The following is a 19,405-nucleotide window of genomic DNA, read 5'->3' on the forward strand; positions in this document are numbered from 1 at the left end:
AAAGACCTTCTCTATGTAATCAAATGCCACTTGTTCCCCAACAAAACTATTGAAACATATATATAAAACTATGATTTCCCTGTTGTCCTATGATGGCACATTTGTCATAAATCAAGTAGATCTATTTTTTAACTCTATTATGCTTCCTTTATCCATTGTCTTTTCTTATGTAAGTGCATACTCTCTTACTGTAATTTACTAGGAAAAAAGTCTTGACATCTGGTAGTCAAGTTCTTCAGCTGTGTTCTTCTTCAAGATTTTCTTAACTAATCTTGAGCCTTTGCCTTTTCGCATAAATTTTAGAAATCAGCATTTTTATTAAACTGCTGAAATTCTTACTGGGCTTGCTTTGAATTCATAGATTGATTGCTCCACAAATCAAATGGTATCTCTATAATATTTAGTTTCACAATCCATTAACCTTTTATATTCTTCCATTTATTTAGACATATTTAATTTATCTCAATTACATTTTACCTAATTTAGTGTAGTGGCTTGCAAATCTTTTCAGATTTATTTCCCTAAACAAAAATTTAATTTTCCCTGTAAACAAAAAATTTTTAAGTGTTTACTTTCTTCTTTAGATGGAAATATAATTGCAATTATTGGCCATCAATATGATTGAGTAAACATACATGTATTACAAATCTTAATGAATAAGTCCTAAACATAAAATAAAATATTTATTGGGAAAGCACCTCTTAATAAAATGGATGGAGCAGTTTTCTTTCAATCAGTTCATGTCTTCAAGAATGAATATTAGTTATTGCTAGAATAAGAGGCTACCTCAGATACTTCCAATATTTGGTGCTAGTATTTATTTATAGAAACCTTGTTCACAGAAAGAATGTGAGAATGGGAAGAAATTTGCTCTAACAATGTCACCCAATTTTTTAAAATTCCTTCCTTCCCCAATTATTTTTTAGGACCTGCTTTGTACTAGACACTGTTCTAGGTTTGGGGGCTATAGCAGGGAACAAAACATACAAGATCAGACAAAAGTTTTTGCCTTATAAAGCTTAACTTGTAATGAGGAAGTCTGACAACGAATGAATTTTTTAAGTAAAATGTACAATGTAGTGTAGTAAATATTAATAAGTGTAAAACAGAAAAAAATAAAGCAGGAATGGAGATAGAACATTTGCATAAGGTTGACCCTGTAGATGAAGAGGCTGAGATATGTGCCCCAAAATACATAGTGATCTATCATCTAAAGTTATTTTTAAAGTACTACTAGCTGATGAGGTTCTTCTTCAATTGTTTTGGAAGCAAAAGATTGAAAAAGAGGTATGTTTTGATTAGCAACTATTACTTTATTAACATCATCATACAAAATTAAAACTAGCATTTTGCTTGGTGACCTGAAGGCTTGTTCTCCCAGGGTGATGCACCAAGGTAAGATTCCCAATGGCTGAGATAAATGTCTGTCCCTGCAAAGTGGAAAGAAGATGATTATGGAAGGAAATGAGAGAAGCAAGATCCAGAATGGCCATACTTTTTCAAAAGCACATAAATTTTGGAATTAAGACTCTTTAAATTGAACACTCTGCATGTCCACACACCATTTGGGAGGTCTTACATTCACTAGGGTCACACCTTCTCCTGTTTGAAGATGACTGGTCTCTTACTGCCTCCCTTCTCACTCCCCAGAATGACGAAGAATGAGGATCCCAGACAGAGCAGGGGAGGCTTCCCCAGACTCTTAGGGATTGCCCTCAGTGTTTGCCAGAACAAGTTGCCATCAAGGAAAATTGAACTCTATCATTTCTTCACATCAGTACGTGAGACTGAGGGGGATAAGATAGATAGGAAGAGTTCATTTTGCATAATACTTCTGAGTAGAAAGAGGTTAAAAAAAATTTTTTTGGAAAATTCTGATCTGGACAATACAGCCTCTGGGACTGCATACTCTATTCTTCCAGTTGGAACTGGCTTAGCATTGAACATTTCATTGGTCCCATGTGCTTCTCTTCAATTTCACCTGCCTTCTGAAGGGTGAAGGAGATTTTAAACGTCCTGAAGCATAAAGAGAACAACCATAAATAGTCATAAAGCTGGCACTTGGTCATCATCTGCCTGCTTGGACAGCTCTTTAGGGTCACAAAGTTATTTCAGGTAGGTGGTACCACAGCCCCAACCACCCCCAGGACATAAGCAATGGTTTAAGGCACTGTCAAGTCCACTGTGCCCCACCCACCCATCACGGTGCCTTGGCAACCACTAGATATGCCATAAGCAGCCCCAGCTGTGGCCTGTGTTTTGGCACAGCAGGCCATGCCTACTGAATGCTCAGATTCTTCAGACAGGAGACAGTAACAGATTAGTGACACTGCAGAGTAGCTCATTCTCTAGTTACATCAGCAGAGTTTGGTTGCCAGCTACCTCTGAAATAACTGGGCTCTCCTAAAAGCGCTCATTACTGGTGGGGTGCTGCGAACTCCTCTCTGCAGTCTTTTAAGGGCCTCTCTGTGTGAACTAAATTGATGTCAAGTCTCTTCCCCAGCTTTTTTCTTATGAATTTATATCACAGAACAAACAAATCACAATGTAACGGCCCCCATATTTGAGTTCTTCAAATGTTTCTTTGAGACGTTGTTGCTGGACTTAACAACTTGTAAAATAAATGCTGATTAGAATAGGCTAATACCTATATAGCAAGAATAATGATGGACCAGAAAGCAGCTCAGAATAAATGCATTAATTGCCCCTCAGCTTGCTGAGTCTTTTCTTTCCTCTGAGCTAAACACAACGTTATAGGGGCTCTGTGCTCCTAAATTCAGTGACAAGGCAGTGAGTAACAGAGCTGGAGCAAAACAAAACGCCTACCTTCTGATTTATTATTTGGTGAATACAGTTAAACCTGAGACAGAAATGACAGCTTGACTTCGCTGGAAATGGCATGTTTTCACTTTAAGTGTATTAAAGTTAAAGGCAAAAGTCTCAATCTGAGGCTCATAACCTGGAGTCCATACATACGGTGGGCTGTGAACCCCATGAAATAATATGAAAATCATTTAATGGAGATTGAAGTGTTCACTTTTTTACAAACGGGTTCCTCAAGTTTTATAAAATTATGAAAGCCATTTGTGATCCTAAAGATAATAAGAGCTGTGACTATGCTCAAAACTTTACAATGAACCCTTTCCCCTCCTTTACTGAAGCAGCAAATAGTTGCTGAGTGTCTAAGACATCCGTAGTCCCATGACATCTACTTTGGGGAAACAAACAAGAATTAAAGATTAAAAATTTTCGTGCTAGTGGGCCAGGCGCGGTGACTCAAGCCTGTAATCCCAGCACTTTGGGAGGCCGAGGCGGGTGGATCACGAGGTCGAGAGACCGAGACCATCCTGGTCAACATGGTGAAACCCCGTCTCTACTAAAAATACAAAAAACTAGCTGGGCATGGTGGCGCGTGCCTGTAATCCCAGCTACTCAGGAGGCTGAGGCAGGAGAATTGCCTGAGCCCAGGAGGCGGAGGTTGCGGTGAGCCGAGATCACGCCATTGCACTCCAGCCTGGGTAACAAGAGCGAAACTGCGTCTCAAAAAAAAAAAAAAAAAAAAAAATTCATGCTGGTGAAGAAAAAGAATTAAACTAATATATTTGCGTGCCTACCAAGGGCTGACTAGGCACTATGCTGAATACAATATACGTTTTTCTTATCAATCTTCATAGAAACCCACTGGAAGTCACTATTAGTAGTAGCCATTGTAGAAGAATTTAATTTCTAATAACTTCCTGTCTTCCCCATCAAGAAGTAGAGTTGCTGTTCCTGCCTCTTAAGCCCAGGTAGGCTTGGCAGGTGTCCTGATGAATCAAGTTTGGTGGAAATGGCTCTGAGTGACTTTTCAAGCCAGATCATAGAAGGCGACACAGCTTTTGCCTAGTATATGGTCACTCGCCCTTGAACTAAACTACCATTTTGCGAGGAAGCCCAGACCACATGGAAGCCCTTGTGGAGACCAACAAAGTCTCTATCCCTCAGCCCCAGCTGAGCAAACAGCCAACAGCCTGTCGGGACTTGCCTGCCATGTGAATGCACCACCTCAGAAGCTGCTCCTGCAGCCTCCAAATGCCCCAACTAACACTGCACAGAGCAAAAACTGATAGGCTCTGCACAGATACGCCAATTCACCAGCAAATCCAAAGGTGATTACTGTTTTAAGACACTGTTATGTGGTTGTTTGCTATATAGCAATAGAAAACCAGAGCAAGCAGCTTGCCCATATGAGCAACTGCTACTTAGAGGTTAAATAATTTGCCCACAGTTACAAAGCTAATAAATGCAGAGCTGGAATTCAAAACAAAATCTGCCTGATATATAAAATCAAGCCAAGAGAATAAGGAGAGGGTTTTACCTATATCTGCGACTTGGCATTTCTTAAATAAAAAGAAATTTGAAGAAAATATAGCAAAAAGTATTTAATCCTACAGTGGAAACATGGGCATCTGTTATTTTATGTTCTGCATTTTTCTGTGTATTGGAAGTGTTTTACAACTTAAGAGTATCTTTTCAAAGATGAAAGCAAAGTACTTGTCAAATTTGAAAATATGTTTAAGATCAGACATGAAAAATAAGCTAAACTTTAAATTGCGTAAATTGCCATACTTTAATCAAACCAAAGGCATTACTAATGTGATGTCTAGATAATAAAAGATCGTGCTCCGATTTGCCCAGTTCCAACCTCTTTTTCTTCATCTAATGGTGTTAATTCACATCTTCATGCGTATGTTCTGAACTGTAGCTCAGAAGAATCTTGAAAATCCAAAGAGATGTGCATAAATGTACAAGAAAGTAGACTCCAGCCCACAGAGGAGAATCCAAGTATTGATTCTGGATTTACAATAAGCACCAAGCATTTCCATAAGAGAAGAGAAACATTAGCACTTAGACTGCCTCTGAGGAGCACAGGAAATTTCTCAGAGCTGAGGGTGACTCTCCCCAGATCCCCTGAAGGGCTACATCTTCAACTTCACGTGACATATAGTGAATTATTTCTCATAGGAAGCTACTGGGTTGACAGCCAGCCGCCTTGCCCATGGTGTCTCCTGAACAGCTGCACTGGATGGAGAAACAGTTGCCTTGAGTTTTCCTTTGATTCTGCATAAAGCCAATCAGGTTTGCCATGGCCGAGTGGGAAACTGAATCAGTAACATTAAATTATCTAATGGAAACTTCCTATATGATCCAGTGTCCTATAGACAAATAGAAAAGTTGCTATTGGTTGTGTATTTTTTAAAAGTAGAATACAAGTCTGTATTTGTACAGTAGGATGCTGCTATAAATCTAAAGTAGCTCTGTAATTCCTTCAGTTCCGTGAGAATCCTTGTCAGGAATCAGTGGTGGCTAGAGTGAGTAACCACAATGGTATTCTGTTACAAGTAATATTATTTCTTCCAAGAAGTTGCTTGATTGTGCTGCTGGAAGTTGGCACAGAAAGAAGATCTGAAAGGACTGCAAACAAAGGGGTTTCCTGGCTGCAGGCTGTCCCCAGGGGATCTTTGATGGTAACACCTCAGGTTCTGAGAATGGGTGTAGAGAGCCACCCTCTGTGTGGCTGACTTTTCGGAACAGTTGATGCCAACTCTTAATTATGTTGATTTTTTTTCTAAAATTTATTCTTCATGTCCAGGACCTAATAATCAAAGTACACAAAACTCAATTTCACTGTCCTGCAGGCTCCCAGCAAGCTGTGCCCTGATGCTTCCTTCTGTTTCTCCGTCTCTTTGGCTGAAGATCCCTGTATAGTTTCTTGCTGTTGTAACTGCAGATTTCCTTGAATGTTTTTATTCCAACCTTCCTTTTCTAATACTTTTGAAAACCTGTCCATGCCTTTTGTATTTCTTTTCGTGTTTCATTGAAATTTACCCCCTTATTTCCACTGAAGAAAGTACTAAATTCAGCGTCTTCTTTTCTCCTATCTTTTTCAAGAAAGTGAATTTTAAAATGCAACGTTGCTTTACTTTCTGATCAGTGTAATATGACTACCTTTCCCCAAACATAATTAAAAACTAAAAGTCTTTCCTAAAGAGTTGTTTTCAAATCTTTTGTTAAGTCTTCTATTTTTAAAATTTCTTCATTTTTAAAGCACTTGACATCATTTTTAAAAGTTTTCAGTCTTTAAACCCTCCCTCTGTGTACGCTTTAACTTGCTCTTTTACTTGAACTCTCATCCCACTCTAGCAAATGGAAAGTATTGATGCATGCATGACGAAGTATTTTTAATATGAAAATATCCTCATCTTGTGGACTTGGTGACTTCTGTGGCCAAAAAGCCTCATAGTTCTGTCTCATCCATGAAGAATTCTTCATATTTCAGTTTCTTTATTACCTACTTTTCAATGATCCCTTCTTAATAGTTAAATTTTTTTGTAGTCTTGTCTAGTTCTAGAGTCTTGATAATTTAAGTTTTACCTATATGTGGTATTTTATTTCTTGAGTTTACAACACTTACATCACGCTGTTTCTGATATGCAGAGAAGGCATAGCCAAAAAACGAATAACAATTTAAAAAGAAATTTAAAAAACAAATAACAATTTAAAAAAAAAAAAAGAAAAAACACAGAAAAGGTGTAGCTGATTTATAGTGCCATTGACTGCAGGGACCAGATGTCTTAATTTGCTTAAAACAGTCCTTGCTTACACAAGTTGCCCTAGCACTTTATCTGGTTTAGGCTTTGTCCTACATTTTTTTAGTTTTCAAATGAAATATTACTGTCAATAGTTGTATTAAGAAAATCTAGAATGGGCATGTAGACAGTTCTTTCCATTGCTACCATAGTTTCATCAAGGCATGTGAGATGCATAAGCAACAAACAGAATCTTTTTTTTTTTTTTTTGGAATTATCTTTTTTCTGTGTGGTTAAATCTGTAAGAAAACCAATAATACCACTCTCGTTTCTCCAATACTTAAAAGGCACAACATAACTAGCACCTTCCTTTCAAGGGCGGTATGCAACCTGATCACTGATAAAGATCACTCCTACTTGGATAGGAGTAGTAGAGATGACTAACTCCTTCTAGGCTCAGGTGGACGTGGGAGAGGCACTGCAAGCTACAGCTTCTACAAGCAACTCTTCCCACCATAGTAGGGTCAGTGGAGAGCACCTGAACATGTTGGTTAATGCACTGACACATTAGGAGGAGAAGAATTTCTCAGAATTAAAATAGCGATACCAGTCTTATAAGCCAGTTAATAATACCGGTATTATATTAGCTCACCAGATGCTTTCAACAGAACACCAATTAATTTATATAAATAATTTTAATTTTTTAAATTCATTTCATAGAAGTAGCCTAATCCTTTTAATTTTTTTTTTTTTTAAGACAAGATCTGGCTTTGTCTCCCAGCTTGGAGTACAGCGGCACAATCTGTGCTCACTGTAACATCTGCCTCTGCCGTCTGGGCTCAAACCATCCTACTTCAGTCTCCCAAGTAGCTGGGACTATAGGCACAAGCCACCACACCCAGCTAATTTTTGAATTTTTTAAAATAGGGATGGGGTTTTGCCATTGTTGCCCAGCTGGTCTCAAACTCCTGAGCTCAAGCAATCTGCCTGCCTTGGCCTCCCATAGTGCTGGGATTACAGGCATGAGCCACTGCACCTGGCCTAGTGTAAGCCTCTTTTTAACTTTATTTTTTATTTCTTTTTTTTTTATTATTTTTGGAAACAGTCACCCTCAAGGCTAGAGTTCAGTGGCATGATCTTGGCTTACTGCAGCCTCCTTCTCCCAGGTTCAAGCAATTCTCCTGCCTCAGCCTCCGAGTAGCTGGGATTACAAACATGTGCCACCACACCCAGCTAATTTTTTTATTTTTAATGAAGATGGGGTTTCACCATGTTGACCAGGCTGGTCTCAAACTCCTGGCCTCAAATGATCTGCCCACTTTGGCGTCCCAAAGTGCTAGCATTACAGGTGTGAGCCACTGCGCCCGTCCAGCATAAGCCTTTTAGATGTTCATTCTGTCCAAGGTAAAACTCTGATATTATTTTAAATCCTGTTATAATCTAAGAAGTAAATATTAAAGATAAATTTATTTATTTTGTGGAAATAATACAATACAAATTTTATGAAGTACAACATATGGGTAAAAAAAAAAAAACAAAAAATATTCTTACTAAGTTAAAAAATATGTGAAGCAGAACCATGGTTGGAATTCAAATGCGCAGGAAACTTACAACTGCATCCTAATAAAGCTGCGCTTTTTTACCAAAGAAAACAGAAATTCTAAGTGTTTTCAAAATTTATATATACATGTATATACACACATTTAGAGTAAATAAAATAGAATATTTTTGTGATGAAGCTGATGTTGAAAACAAAAAGAACTTCAGCATAAAATAATACATTTTCTCTCCTTCCCTTCGTCAATCTGAGTCATGAGTTTCTCAGCTTTTAAAGAGCTACTTTGTAAGTCAACCTGAGTTTCTTACAATGGCTATGAATATTTTTCTAAATGAATCATCTACATTTTAGCTGCATTACATTCAAGATCAATTGAAAAGCTTAAATTGATTATTCAACAAGCCACATCATGCCCCCCCAAAAAACTTTCAAAGCTCTTAGTAAATTGCAGTAATTGAAAGCTTACAGAAAACATTGAACTATATCCTCACAAAAGCAAAAGAAGACAAATGAAATGAGAACTCAAAATGTTGCACAAGATTTGATTTTTTATTTTTATAATTTCCCTTTGAGATATCTTGACTTGAGAAAAGACATTTTAGAATGGAGCCCCGGTTTTTAATTGGACAACTATATTTTCTGCACCAGAAGGAACAGAAGTTGATTTGAGAAGTCTTCAAATTTTGTAGCATCTATATTTGGTAAAAAGAATCATAAATAGATACAACTTATGGGTTTTGTCTTATAAAATTTTTGCCAAAAAAAAGATACTCTATATAGAGGCAAAATTACAGTATCTGGGAAAATATGTGGGCTGAAATATACTATGCATATCCTCCACTTAGCAAACTTGCTTGGCATTTACACATGCGCGCACACACACACACACACACACACACACACACACACTCCTGAGAGTTCAGTTTTCCTCCATCCATACCTGTATGCCTGTTAGAGTGCTGTAATACAACCAAATCTTGGTTTCAAGTAATTAGTATCTTTAATGGATTATGAAACAGGAGAAACAAAGATGATACATGTACGTTAGAATTGGGAGAAGAAAAGATTGAGGCTTTGATAAAACCAAAAGAAACTGGAAAGAATATTACGAAGATGAAGAGTCTATACAGACAGCCAGTTACTCTGCCATTAGGGAGGAAATGAAAAGTTTGCAAAAGGCAGATGCCTATTTCTTGGAGATGGCTTGGGGACAGAGGCATGGAGATGGATTATCTGGCTTCTCAAATGCCTTTCTAATGATGCAAAACATACTCTTAAGGAAAAAAAAAAGAATTCTGGCAACTAGAGGAGATAGTATATCTTTCGATATATAGGGAGAAAGGGCATGTCTGTGTGCCTAAGGACAAACACATTATTTAAAATTTCATACTTTTTAATATTACTTCATTTCTTACCGAAACCAATGACACTTTATTTTTTAAGACCCTAGGAATCCATTTGTGTTTCTTAAATTCCCCCTTTTGGCTCATTGACAATATTTTTAGTATCCTTTTTACTAAACATTTTTTCTCATTTTATGGTGAATGGATACTTTTATTAACTTTGCTCTTATGTCTTCTACTTTAAACATTTAGTATTGTATTTTTACACACTTATTCATATTAGCCTATGTTATATTTTCAGTTGATTTCATAGGTGGACTTGATACCCACTCCTACTACCAGGATCATGTTGAGTTAAAGCCTGTTAAACCAGTAAGTAAAGGTGTGATGATATGGAAAATATTAATCCTTCTAACTCAGCCAGAACTAACCAAACGTGATATAATTTGAACGTACTACTAATAATAATTGGTTTAATTTTTCACTCATATTTAAAACACACCTTTCACATGTAACCCAACATCGTCATTATTATTATTCATTCGAAAAAGGATTTGAAGCTGGTGACATGATTTATATTTCAAATATCATAATGCTGTCTTATTCCCCTTATTAATAGTTGGTTACCAAATTTTTTTTTTGAATGAGATTATTTAACCTGCAGGAATGAAGACTGAATATGTGTTCTGGGGCAGCACAGCAAAGTAAAAAGGAAAGAAAGATCTGCAGTGAATCCAGGCCCTCCATGTGAGGTCCAGGTGCCTTCCTCAATGTCCCTGAGACTTGTTCTATCACCATACTGTGGTTTCACAGCGGGGAAAATAGATTAAGACAATGTGTGTATGGTATAGGTAAAGTTGCCTATTACTGTTCCTAGTACTCAAACCCTTGACTAACAAGTTCAGGAACAAGTTTTTTATGTTCCTAGAGGACATGGAAGGAACTCAACAAAAACCAAACCACCTAAAACTGCTTAGATTTCAGTTGAGTACAAGAAAGAAATCTTAGTCACTGATTAGTAAAATACTAGGAAACATGGAAATAGATACAGTGACTCCATTTCTAGAAAATTCCAACTAGCACATATACAACTGTATAAATTAATAAAGCTATCATACACTAATCACTTTGCGTATATGATCTCAATCTTCATGAAAACACTGCAATGTACTGATTAATATTTCCATTTTATAAATAAGAAAACTGAGGTTCACAGAGGTTAGGCAACTTTCTCGAAGTCCCACTATTAGTGAGTTGTGGAGCTGAGATCTTTCCTGGGTGGCAAACTGTCACCCAACCTGATATGATGGACTTGCTCAGAGGATCTTTTGTTCTTTCAGCTCAGTGTTCTGTAATTCCGTAGTGATAGAAGAAATTATGTAAAATAGTCGCTTGTATAACAAACACATGTGACAAGCTTCACCTGTTGCCTCTTTGCCACAGTGGTTCTACCCCAAATATGCAGCTCCCATACCCAGCATCTGTGAGGATTGAAGCTCTGAGAAGGCTACACTGGCTCCTCTACCTCTCCAGCTTAAATTAACTTTATCCTGACAAAATGATCTAAAGTAACATAGCTCACAGGCAACAGAAATCAGCCCTGTGCCTGTCATATGATAGATGTTTAAATAAATTTTGGTTTCTTAAAGCAAATCCAATTTGGAAAAAGCATTCACCCTATATAACATTCCAGAGCCAAGCAGTCACCGCCTCATTATTCATACCACTGAGTGCTCATAAATGATATGCTCCAAAAGTTGATATTTGTAGATTTGGAAAACTTGTCAGGGGTTATGACAATAATCAAGATGATTACTGCACTGGAAGTGAGAAAAGAACTAAGACAATGCCTAGTGGTGACTTAGAGAGTCTTTATCTATTTGTTATGTCATAAGAGGATGATGAATGGTTTCTTTCATCTCCACTGTGGAAAAAAAAAAAAACTCAGCAGAGAAATTGCAATATGAAAAATGCTGCAATGTAGGAGAGATCTTTCTATTAGGGAAAGTTATGAAAAACTCCTTTTGATAAATTTGATAATGAAATTTTCTTCTTAAATAACTTTTAAAAACTGGACACCCATGTACCTGTGTACCTCAAAAGGGTGTTCTGTGGCATGGCCCAGAGGCAAGTGACTTCCATGTATGTTCTCTAAAGCCACTTCCATCTCTGTGAATCAAGAACACTGAAACATGTTTTTAAGATCACCTAAAAGGCTTTGATAAACTCCACTCTCTGCTCGAAGGGTTTTCTCAGCATCCCTGCTCACTGCTGACCTAGCAGTGGATAGCTGAATATAGCATAAACTACAAGCTATTCTCTACAGAAAGCAATAGAACAAGCTTCTGCTTTGACAGATTATGCATATTATCATGTCAGATGAATACGGAATGCCTTTCAACCATGAAGGAAGCAAAAATCTGAAATATCAAACTAAGCCTGAATTGAAATTATTGTGCATGAAACAATTTAAGAGGTCAGTATCTGTACTCTCCACCAGTGTGCAAGTATTGCAGCATTTATCCAGTCTGCCTCTATCAGTTTACTTTTAATAAAGTAAATTTCTTTTAATAAGACCGTTATACTAAATTCCACTGAACCCAATGATGCCACATCACTACCCAGCAACAGCTGGGAGAAAAAGCTGTTGCTGCGTAGTGTGAAGTTTCCAACCTTCTGTGTGAAATTGCTAGAGAGGGGAATGAAAGCTTGCTTTGACTTTCATTAAGCCTCTTTCATCTCCTTGAAGTACAAAGTCAGGTTTTGTGAGGAAGCCACTTTATTAAGGGGATAAGAATAATCCTTAGCATATTCTCAAGCACATGTATGTGAACAGGTAGCTTTGAACTCCATATGGATAGTTTCCAGCCAACAGCCTATTCTAGGTAATACTGCAGAATTGTACAGGAAGCCTTAATTCTCATGTTTGAGTGTGTCACTGCTGATAATCACAACGTACACCTTTCAAACTGCCCACAGTCAAATTGTATGTGGATGTGTATACAGGAAGTGGGGTTGGGATAGGGGTAAGGTGGTTCACATATGGATTTGGTCTTTCATGTTTTCTTTCTTTTTAAAGTAATGATATCAAGCTGTCAAAGCCCACTGATTAAATCAATCAGTTTAGTTCACTTTACAATCACTGATTGATTGCCTACACTGAGCAAACCAGGCACATCCTGAGTGCTAGAGATATAAAGATAAATAATACTTGAGCTTTGACCTTCAGCAGCCAATGATCTAGGAGGAGATATCTACAAAGAAAGGGTAGAAGCAAAACAACATCCCAAGGAAATTTTATGCAGGAGGGGAAAGGTTAATTCTTGCTTGGTGAGGAAAGGCTTCCCTGGGAAATAACAGTTGAGCTACTTTGAAAAGATAGCACAAAATTTATCAAAAACAGAATAAATATAACTACATTGGAAGATACTTTGGCAGTTTCTTACAAAACTATGCATACTTTTACCATAAGATCTAGCAATTGAGCTCCTTGGTATTTACAAAATACCGAGCTCTTTGGTTCACACAAGTATCTACACACAAATATTTATAGCAGCTTTATTCATAATTGCAAAAACTTAACAAAGAACCAAGATGTCCACCATAGCTGAATGAATGAACTCTGGGACATCCATACCATGGATAATTTGGTGCTAAAAAGAAATGAGCTATTGCATGATGAAAAGAATGGAGGAGATTTAAATGCATGTTATTAAGTAAAGAAGTCAGACTGAAAAAGCTACATACGTACTATATAATTCCAACTACATGGCATTTTGAAAAAGGCAAAACTATGGATACAGTAAATAGATCAAGAGTTGGGGGAGGGGAGACATGAGTAGGCAGAGCACAGAGGATTTTTGGAACAACAGAACTTTTCTGTATGACACTGGAATAATGGACACATTTCAGCATACGTTTATCCCAACTCATGGAATGTACAACACCAAGAGCGAATCCTTATGTCAGTGATGGTCTTCAAGTGACTATATCCATGTAGGTTCATCAGTTGTAACACATGAAACACACTGGTGGGGAATGCTGATAATTGAAGAGGCTGTGCAAGGGCAGGGGCGGGGGCAGGGAGTATACGGAAAATCTCTGTACCTTCCTCTCAATTTTGCTGTGAACCTAAAACTGCTCTTAAAAATTTAAGACTTTAGGCCAGGCACGGTGGCTCAAGCCTGTAATCCCAGCACTTTGGGAGGCCGAGGCGGGTGGATCACGAGGTCGAGAGATCGAGACCATCCTGGTCAACATAGTGAAACCCCGTCTCTACTAAAAATACAAAAAACTAGCTGGGCGTGGTGGCGCGTGCCTGTAATCCCAGCTACTTAGGAGGCTGAGGCAGGAGAATTGCCTGAGCCCAGGAGGCAGAGGTTGCGGTGAGCCGAGTTAGCGCCACTGCACTCCAACCTGGGTAACAAGAGCGAAACTCGGTCTCAAAAAAAAAAAAAAAAAATTAAGACTTTAAGGGGGGAAAAAAGCAGCAGAAGAAACCAGGTATCCCCAGCATGGAGGCTGATTCGCTTGGCCATTCTATAGAAGACAAAGTTGAAGCTCATGACTCTCTAATCTGGTGTTTGCCATAGTTGTATAAAGGGAGTGAACGGCTAGGAAGCAGAGGCGTAAGCAGAGCAGGAGTCGACAGCTCCTGGTGAAGACACTGGGACACCTTCAGCAGCCATGGCTCCACCATTATGTCTAAAGCTATTGAGATGCTTTCAGTGGTGGTTATCTGGGTCTGGCTTGGGGACATGTGACACATAGGACAGGGGTAATTTGTGCTGGGGTTCAATATCTTACCACAGCTACCAGTGGGAGCGGTGTAACGCTCACCGTAACTGCCATGGAGTCTTCACTCGGTCACTGCCCCCACTCATGACAGCATCTCCCATGAAAGGACAGAGTAAAGACTGCTCTTATCATAAGAACGCAGAGCCCAGTGGTCAGCAGTGGCTTTGAAGAGGACATCTGCACATCAGCTCATAGTAGGGGCAGCAGAAACACCAAGAGAAGAGGGTTAACAAAAGCAGATTTACCCCTCTGGATGAAAAATAACATGGCATAAACATGCAACTATCGAAGTGATGTGGAATGTCAGAGAAACATCATAGGGAGCAACTAAATTGAAGTTTGTCAAAATCATGACTTGTATATTTCCATCCAAACAGTTAGCAACTGGGTACCAGGAAGATTAAGCTCCATGTAGCAGTAATTCTTCACATAAAAATAATTAGAGCAAGGCAGTTTATCAAAGAAGGACAGCAGCTGGAATTCCAGAACCAACTTCTACAACAAAGGTAGAGCAGGATCTGATTATGTCAGAAATTTCCATGAGGATGATGCCTATGACTGCAGTTAAGAAAGACTTGAGGAGAGCTGACCGGAGATTCCTCCATAACTTTCAGCAAATCTTTTTCTAAGCCTTCCAAATGAGAACCTGACTTTTCTTTGGTATCTTAACTTGTCTGATTGCCTTTGCTGGAGGCCAATTTTTCTTCACAGAAAGTGCTACATGCTGTGTGGCCACTGTGGATTGAGTGGCTGCTATTGCAACTAAGTACTAGACACAGCCAAAGCTAATCCCTATTTCAGGGTAGCCCTGCAGCCAGCTCCACAGGTACTTTGACTGCCTGTTCTCTGTCTCTGATAGTCCTGGTCCACAGGAAACCCACCTCTGATGATCAGGCTGGAGGACAGATGCAGACGTGGTCAACTCTCTCTCTCTGCTCTTTCCTGAGAACAGCTGTTTTATATTACTTCCCCTATACATAAGTTGGGATCAGGCCATTTTGCATTTATAGCATGTAGATTAAGCACCAGCTAATAGGACAAAGCAGGGTGTGTGTGTGCTTGTGTGTGTGTGTGTGTGTGTGTGTGTGTGTGTGTGTGTGTGTAGAAGTTGGGAAGGTAGAGTGATGTGCTTTCAAGCCTTGATTTAAAAGCCAACAATCACCAGCCATGTGCTAGTAAACTGCAGCTGGAGGCACCTGAAGAGAAATAGAATGATAACTCTCTCTCGATACTCTTTTCATTTGTCCTTGATTAGCCTTCACGTGTTATATTTATCCAGATAGAGTGCAACGCTGAGCTATGTAAAATTCTGCATGCTGTCTGTCCCCTGTGGCATGCAGAGTAACGTGACTGTGATCCACTCATATCAATGGCTGTCTCACTGTTCGCACTACTGAGCATGGAGGCCTATTCCCTGAGGCTCACCATCAGTCCCTGGAAAGGAAGGGACTTAACAGAGGCATTAACTCTCCTGTGCTGTCTCAAGAGCACTACATCTGTGATGCACTCAACACCTTTTTAGTTGTCCAGAAGGAAAGATGGGCTTCCCTGTGTGCCTGCCTTACTCAGCACAAATGCAGTGACATTTAGGGTTCATTGTTCTTCTAACTTTGGACCTCTTTCCTTTTGTCACTGACAGTAATAACTTTTTGATGCATCGTAACAATGGTATAGCATGTCAGGGACTACTGTAAGAACACATCCTGATGTGTGGTTATTTGGCCATGTGGCAGTGAAATGGCTGTGTTTATATGGCTTATGCAGTTCAGAGTTACCACTGCAGTATCCAGTTTGTGCATCTTTGTCTTTGTTAGGAAAGAATGATGCCACCAAGAGTACAAATGGCAACTTGCAAGAGGGTTTGCTGTGACCGGTGGCCAGTCGGTGGCCAGTCATCCACCCTAATCTCTTTTTTAAATAATTATTTGAAAAAAACACCTTTACAGTGAGAGTTAAACTGAAGTTTTACCAAACACCTGAACACCATGGCCTGACCAAGCTGACACATAAAAGTAGTCATTGCAGGATGGGATGTGTGTAAGGGACATAGGTCAATGGTTGAGTGTTATGAAAGCAAGAGTAGGATGATCCTGAGCACTTCATCACCAGCATGCTGTAGAAAGAACAGGCTATGCAAATTATCTAGCAGTTTGGGGATACAACACTACCCTGCTATCTTTACCCTTAAGGAAAGCAATGGCGACAATGCCACATCACACCACAATTGCTGTGTGGTTGGCTCTTCTCTCAGAAAGTCATTCTGCACTCTGATAATGATGCCCAGTTACCACACCCTAATCTGAAAAGTGGGGGGGGGGGGCAAGTCTCTAACTTTCTTATTGTTACAGTCAGACAGCACCAGGTGCACCCAGGAGCTACTCTGCATTTCAAAAGGCCTGGATGAATATAAAAGTTATTTCGTTGTCAACCTTCAACTTCTTGAAAGCAATTCGTATTTTGTGTTTTAGGTCGAAATAAGTAATGACATTGAACCAGAAATGCGGCTGCTGAACTTGACTTAGGGAGCAAAGCACCACTGACTGACTGCGAGCCTCGGTGGATCTGACCCGCCTCACGTTCCTTCCACGGGCTGAACTGTGCTTCCCAGCTTTCCCACAAATCATGGAGTTCTTCGGTCATAGCCTTTGTATTATTAGCATTGTTCTCTAGATGAGTTTTAGGTACTTGGGTGGGTATTTTTTTAGTCATTTTCTTCTTATATGAACACTTGTAAATTGCAAAAAAAAAAGAAAAAACAATTTGATTTTAAATTTTCAGCAATATTTAATGTGAGGCATGCAAAATGAAAAAGCAAGTCTCTGAAAATCTTCTTTCTACAGTCAATTCTAAGAGAAATCTCAGTGTGTGTCATGGAGATGTTAAGTCAGCACTGCTGACTGTTGAAGTTATTCTAGGCCTGATGAATTTGTTTTAGCAGACATTACCTGTGGTTATCAGCCACCAAGGTAGACCCTGTAACAACTGATAAATGGGTACAAATAATGGATCTAGCTTTCAGATTGAATATTGGTCATTTTTTTAACACCACACACCAAAACATGAAGTCCTCCTTTGTTCTTCACTTCTTAAAACCCAGAACAATGTTACAGCAATCTAAATTTTCAGATTCGTGCATATCTTGTTCTTTCTGTATTCTGAAAAACAATATATATATATATATATATATACACATACCTATACATACATATTGTGGGCACATGGAAAAGCAGAACCCCTTTCTCCTTTGGAGGGAATGTGGTTGTCTCTGAAATCCATATTTTCTACTCATTATTCCACTCCTGACACTGGTGTCAGACCTAAACATACAGCTCATGGGCTTGTGGAACAGAAATCACAACCGTAGACCTCCAGTCAAGAACTTTGCTCTTGGGACATTCAAAACAAGCATTAAAATGCTGTGGCATGCTCTATCAATACTTCTAAAGGAGACATTTATGTTTGAGCAACATTAGGCTTTCTTTCTCCTACCCCAGCCCAATAACCAAGAAAATGATATAGGAAGGACTGTCTTGAAAATGCATCACAGTTGTGTTTTTTTAATTGGCATAAAATGTATATACATATGGTAAAATGCACAAATTTTGATGGTACAATTTGATTAGCTTTGATTACACACTCGTGTAACCAAAGCCTCAATCAAAATGCAGAACATTTCCGTCAGTTTAGAAAATTACCTTATGCCCTCTTTCAGGCAATGCCTACATTCTTATAGACAACCACTGTGCTAATTTTCAACATCACTGATAATTTTGTCTGTTCTCAATATAAAATACATACTCTTTTTACATTGCTTCTGCTCACACTTCTCAATCACTATTTTTTAAGTGAAAATAAGTTTTGCTCACTTTGTGTAACAACCACAGTGAAGCCCCCTATGGGTCAGAAAGTTGTGCATACATGATTATTAACTCAGTCTGCACATCTATAAGAAGTCAATCTATAAACCACGTAAAACTGTTACAAATGTTTGTATGTGTGTAAAAGTCTTTTTTTTTTTTCTTGTTCTTCTTTTGGAGCCTGTAGGTTTCCTGAGACTCTTTTATAAATCAGAGCTTAAGCTGGGTGTGGTGGCTCAAGCCTGTAATCCCAGCACTTTGGGAGGCCGAAGCGGGTGGATCACAAGCTCAAAAGATCGAGACCATCCTGGTCAACACGGTGAAACCCCGTCTCTACTAAAAATACAAAAAATTAGCTGGGCATGGTGGCGCATGCCTGTAATCCCAGCTACTCAGGAGGCTGAGGCAGGAGAATTGCCTGAACCCAGGAGGCGGAGGTTGCGGTGAGCCGAGATCGCGCCATTGCACTCCAGCCTGGGTAACAAGAGCGAAACTCCATCTCAAAAAAAAAAAAAAAGAAAATCAGAGCTTAATGTGGCAAAGTTTGCCTTCATTCCTCCAAGCTCATGACAACCACAGTGAGCCATCTGGAGACCTAATTTACTCCCTAGCCTCCAGATTATATCCCTTTAATCTGTTAGTACTCACAACCTCCTGTCACTCATTCTACTTAATAAATCCAAATTTAAAATGAAGAAAAGCTGACAGGGCCCTTGAAGATGGTAGAATCCAAGCCACCATTCTGCAGATGAGGGGGCTGAAGCCTAGGGGATTTGGTGAACTTGTCCAGAACCTATATCTGTACACAGGAGCAAAAGCCATGGCCAATGGACAGAGAACGTGGGAGCAAAAGTTGGAGTTTGGGTCCCATGCATCACTGTGTTCTTGGACAGTGTTTGACATCTCTGCACTGGAGTTTTCCTCATCTGTGAAGTGGAACTATGACCCCTACCTCCCAAAGGTGAGGTGACAATTTAACAGAAAATGTAAAAAACTTCTCAGTACATGGTGAAGCACTCCACAATCAAAGGAGGTGATTATTATTAATAAAGTCAAATCACTCCCTGTACCCTGTCTGCAGCTCCTGCTACCCACTCAAGCACTATGAGGAGCCCATGGAAACAGCTAACGCTTCTGTTTCCTAAAAAGCAGCTGGGAAAAATGTTGCCCAAGTTTAAATAATTTGAAATAAACTTAAAAGTGCTTTAATTTAAAAATAACTTTTATTTAAATGTCATAATGCTAATAATTATTGTTAGTATTGTTATGATTATTGAAAAA

The 19,405-nt window shown here is 38.9% G+C and overlaps 1 protein-coding gene across 2 annotated transcripts in view; it reads left to right on the plus strand.

The window, feature by feature from the left end:
- Positions 1-18,282, plus strand: part of NKAIN3 (sodium/potassium transporting ATPase interacting 3) — a 644,097-nt gene extending 625,815 nt beyond the window's left edge. Inside the window, exons 6-7 of one of the 2 annotated variants that reach the window (XM_003935525.3) lie at positions 9,772-9,842; positions 16,736-18,282. In XM_003935525.3, the coding sequence (XP_003935574.1) occupies positions 9,772-9,842; positions 16,736-16,789 (125 nt within the window). In that variant the 3' untranslated portion in view covers positions 16,790-18,282. The remainder of the gene's footprint in view (positions 1-9,771; positions 9,843-16,735) is intronic. The other variant, XM_074386695.1, reaches the window with a different exon arrangement.
- The last annotated feature ends 1,123 nt before the right edge of the window (positions 18,283-19,405 follow it).

The sequence above is a fragment of the Saimiri boliviensis genome, chromosome 15, assembly GCF_048565385.1.
Source record: "Saimiri boliviensis isolate mSaiBol1 chromosome 15, mSaiBol1.pri, whole genome shotgun sequence".
In the NCBI taxonomy this organism is placed as follows: domain Eukaryota; kingdom Metazoa; phylum Chordata; class Mammalia; order Primates; family Cebidae; genus Saimiri; species Saimiri boliviensis.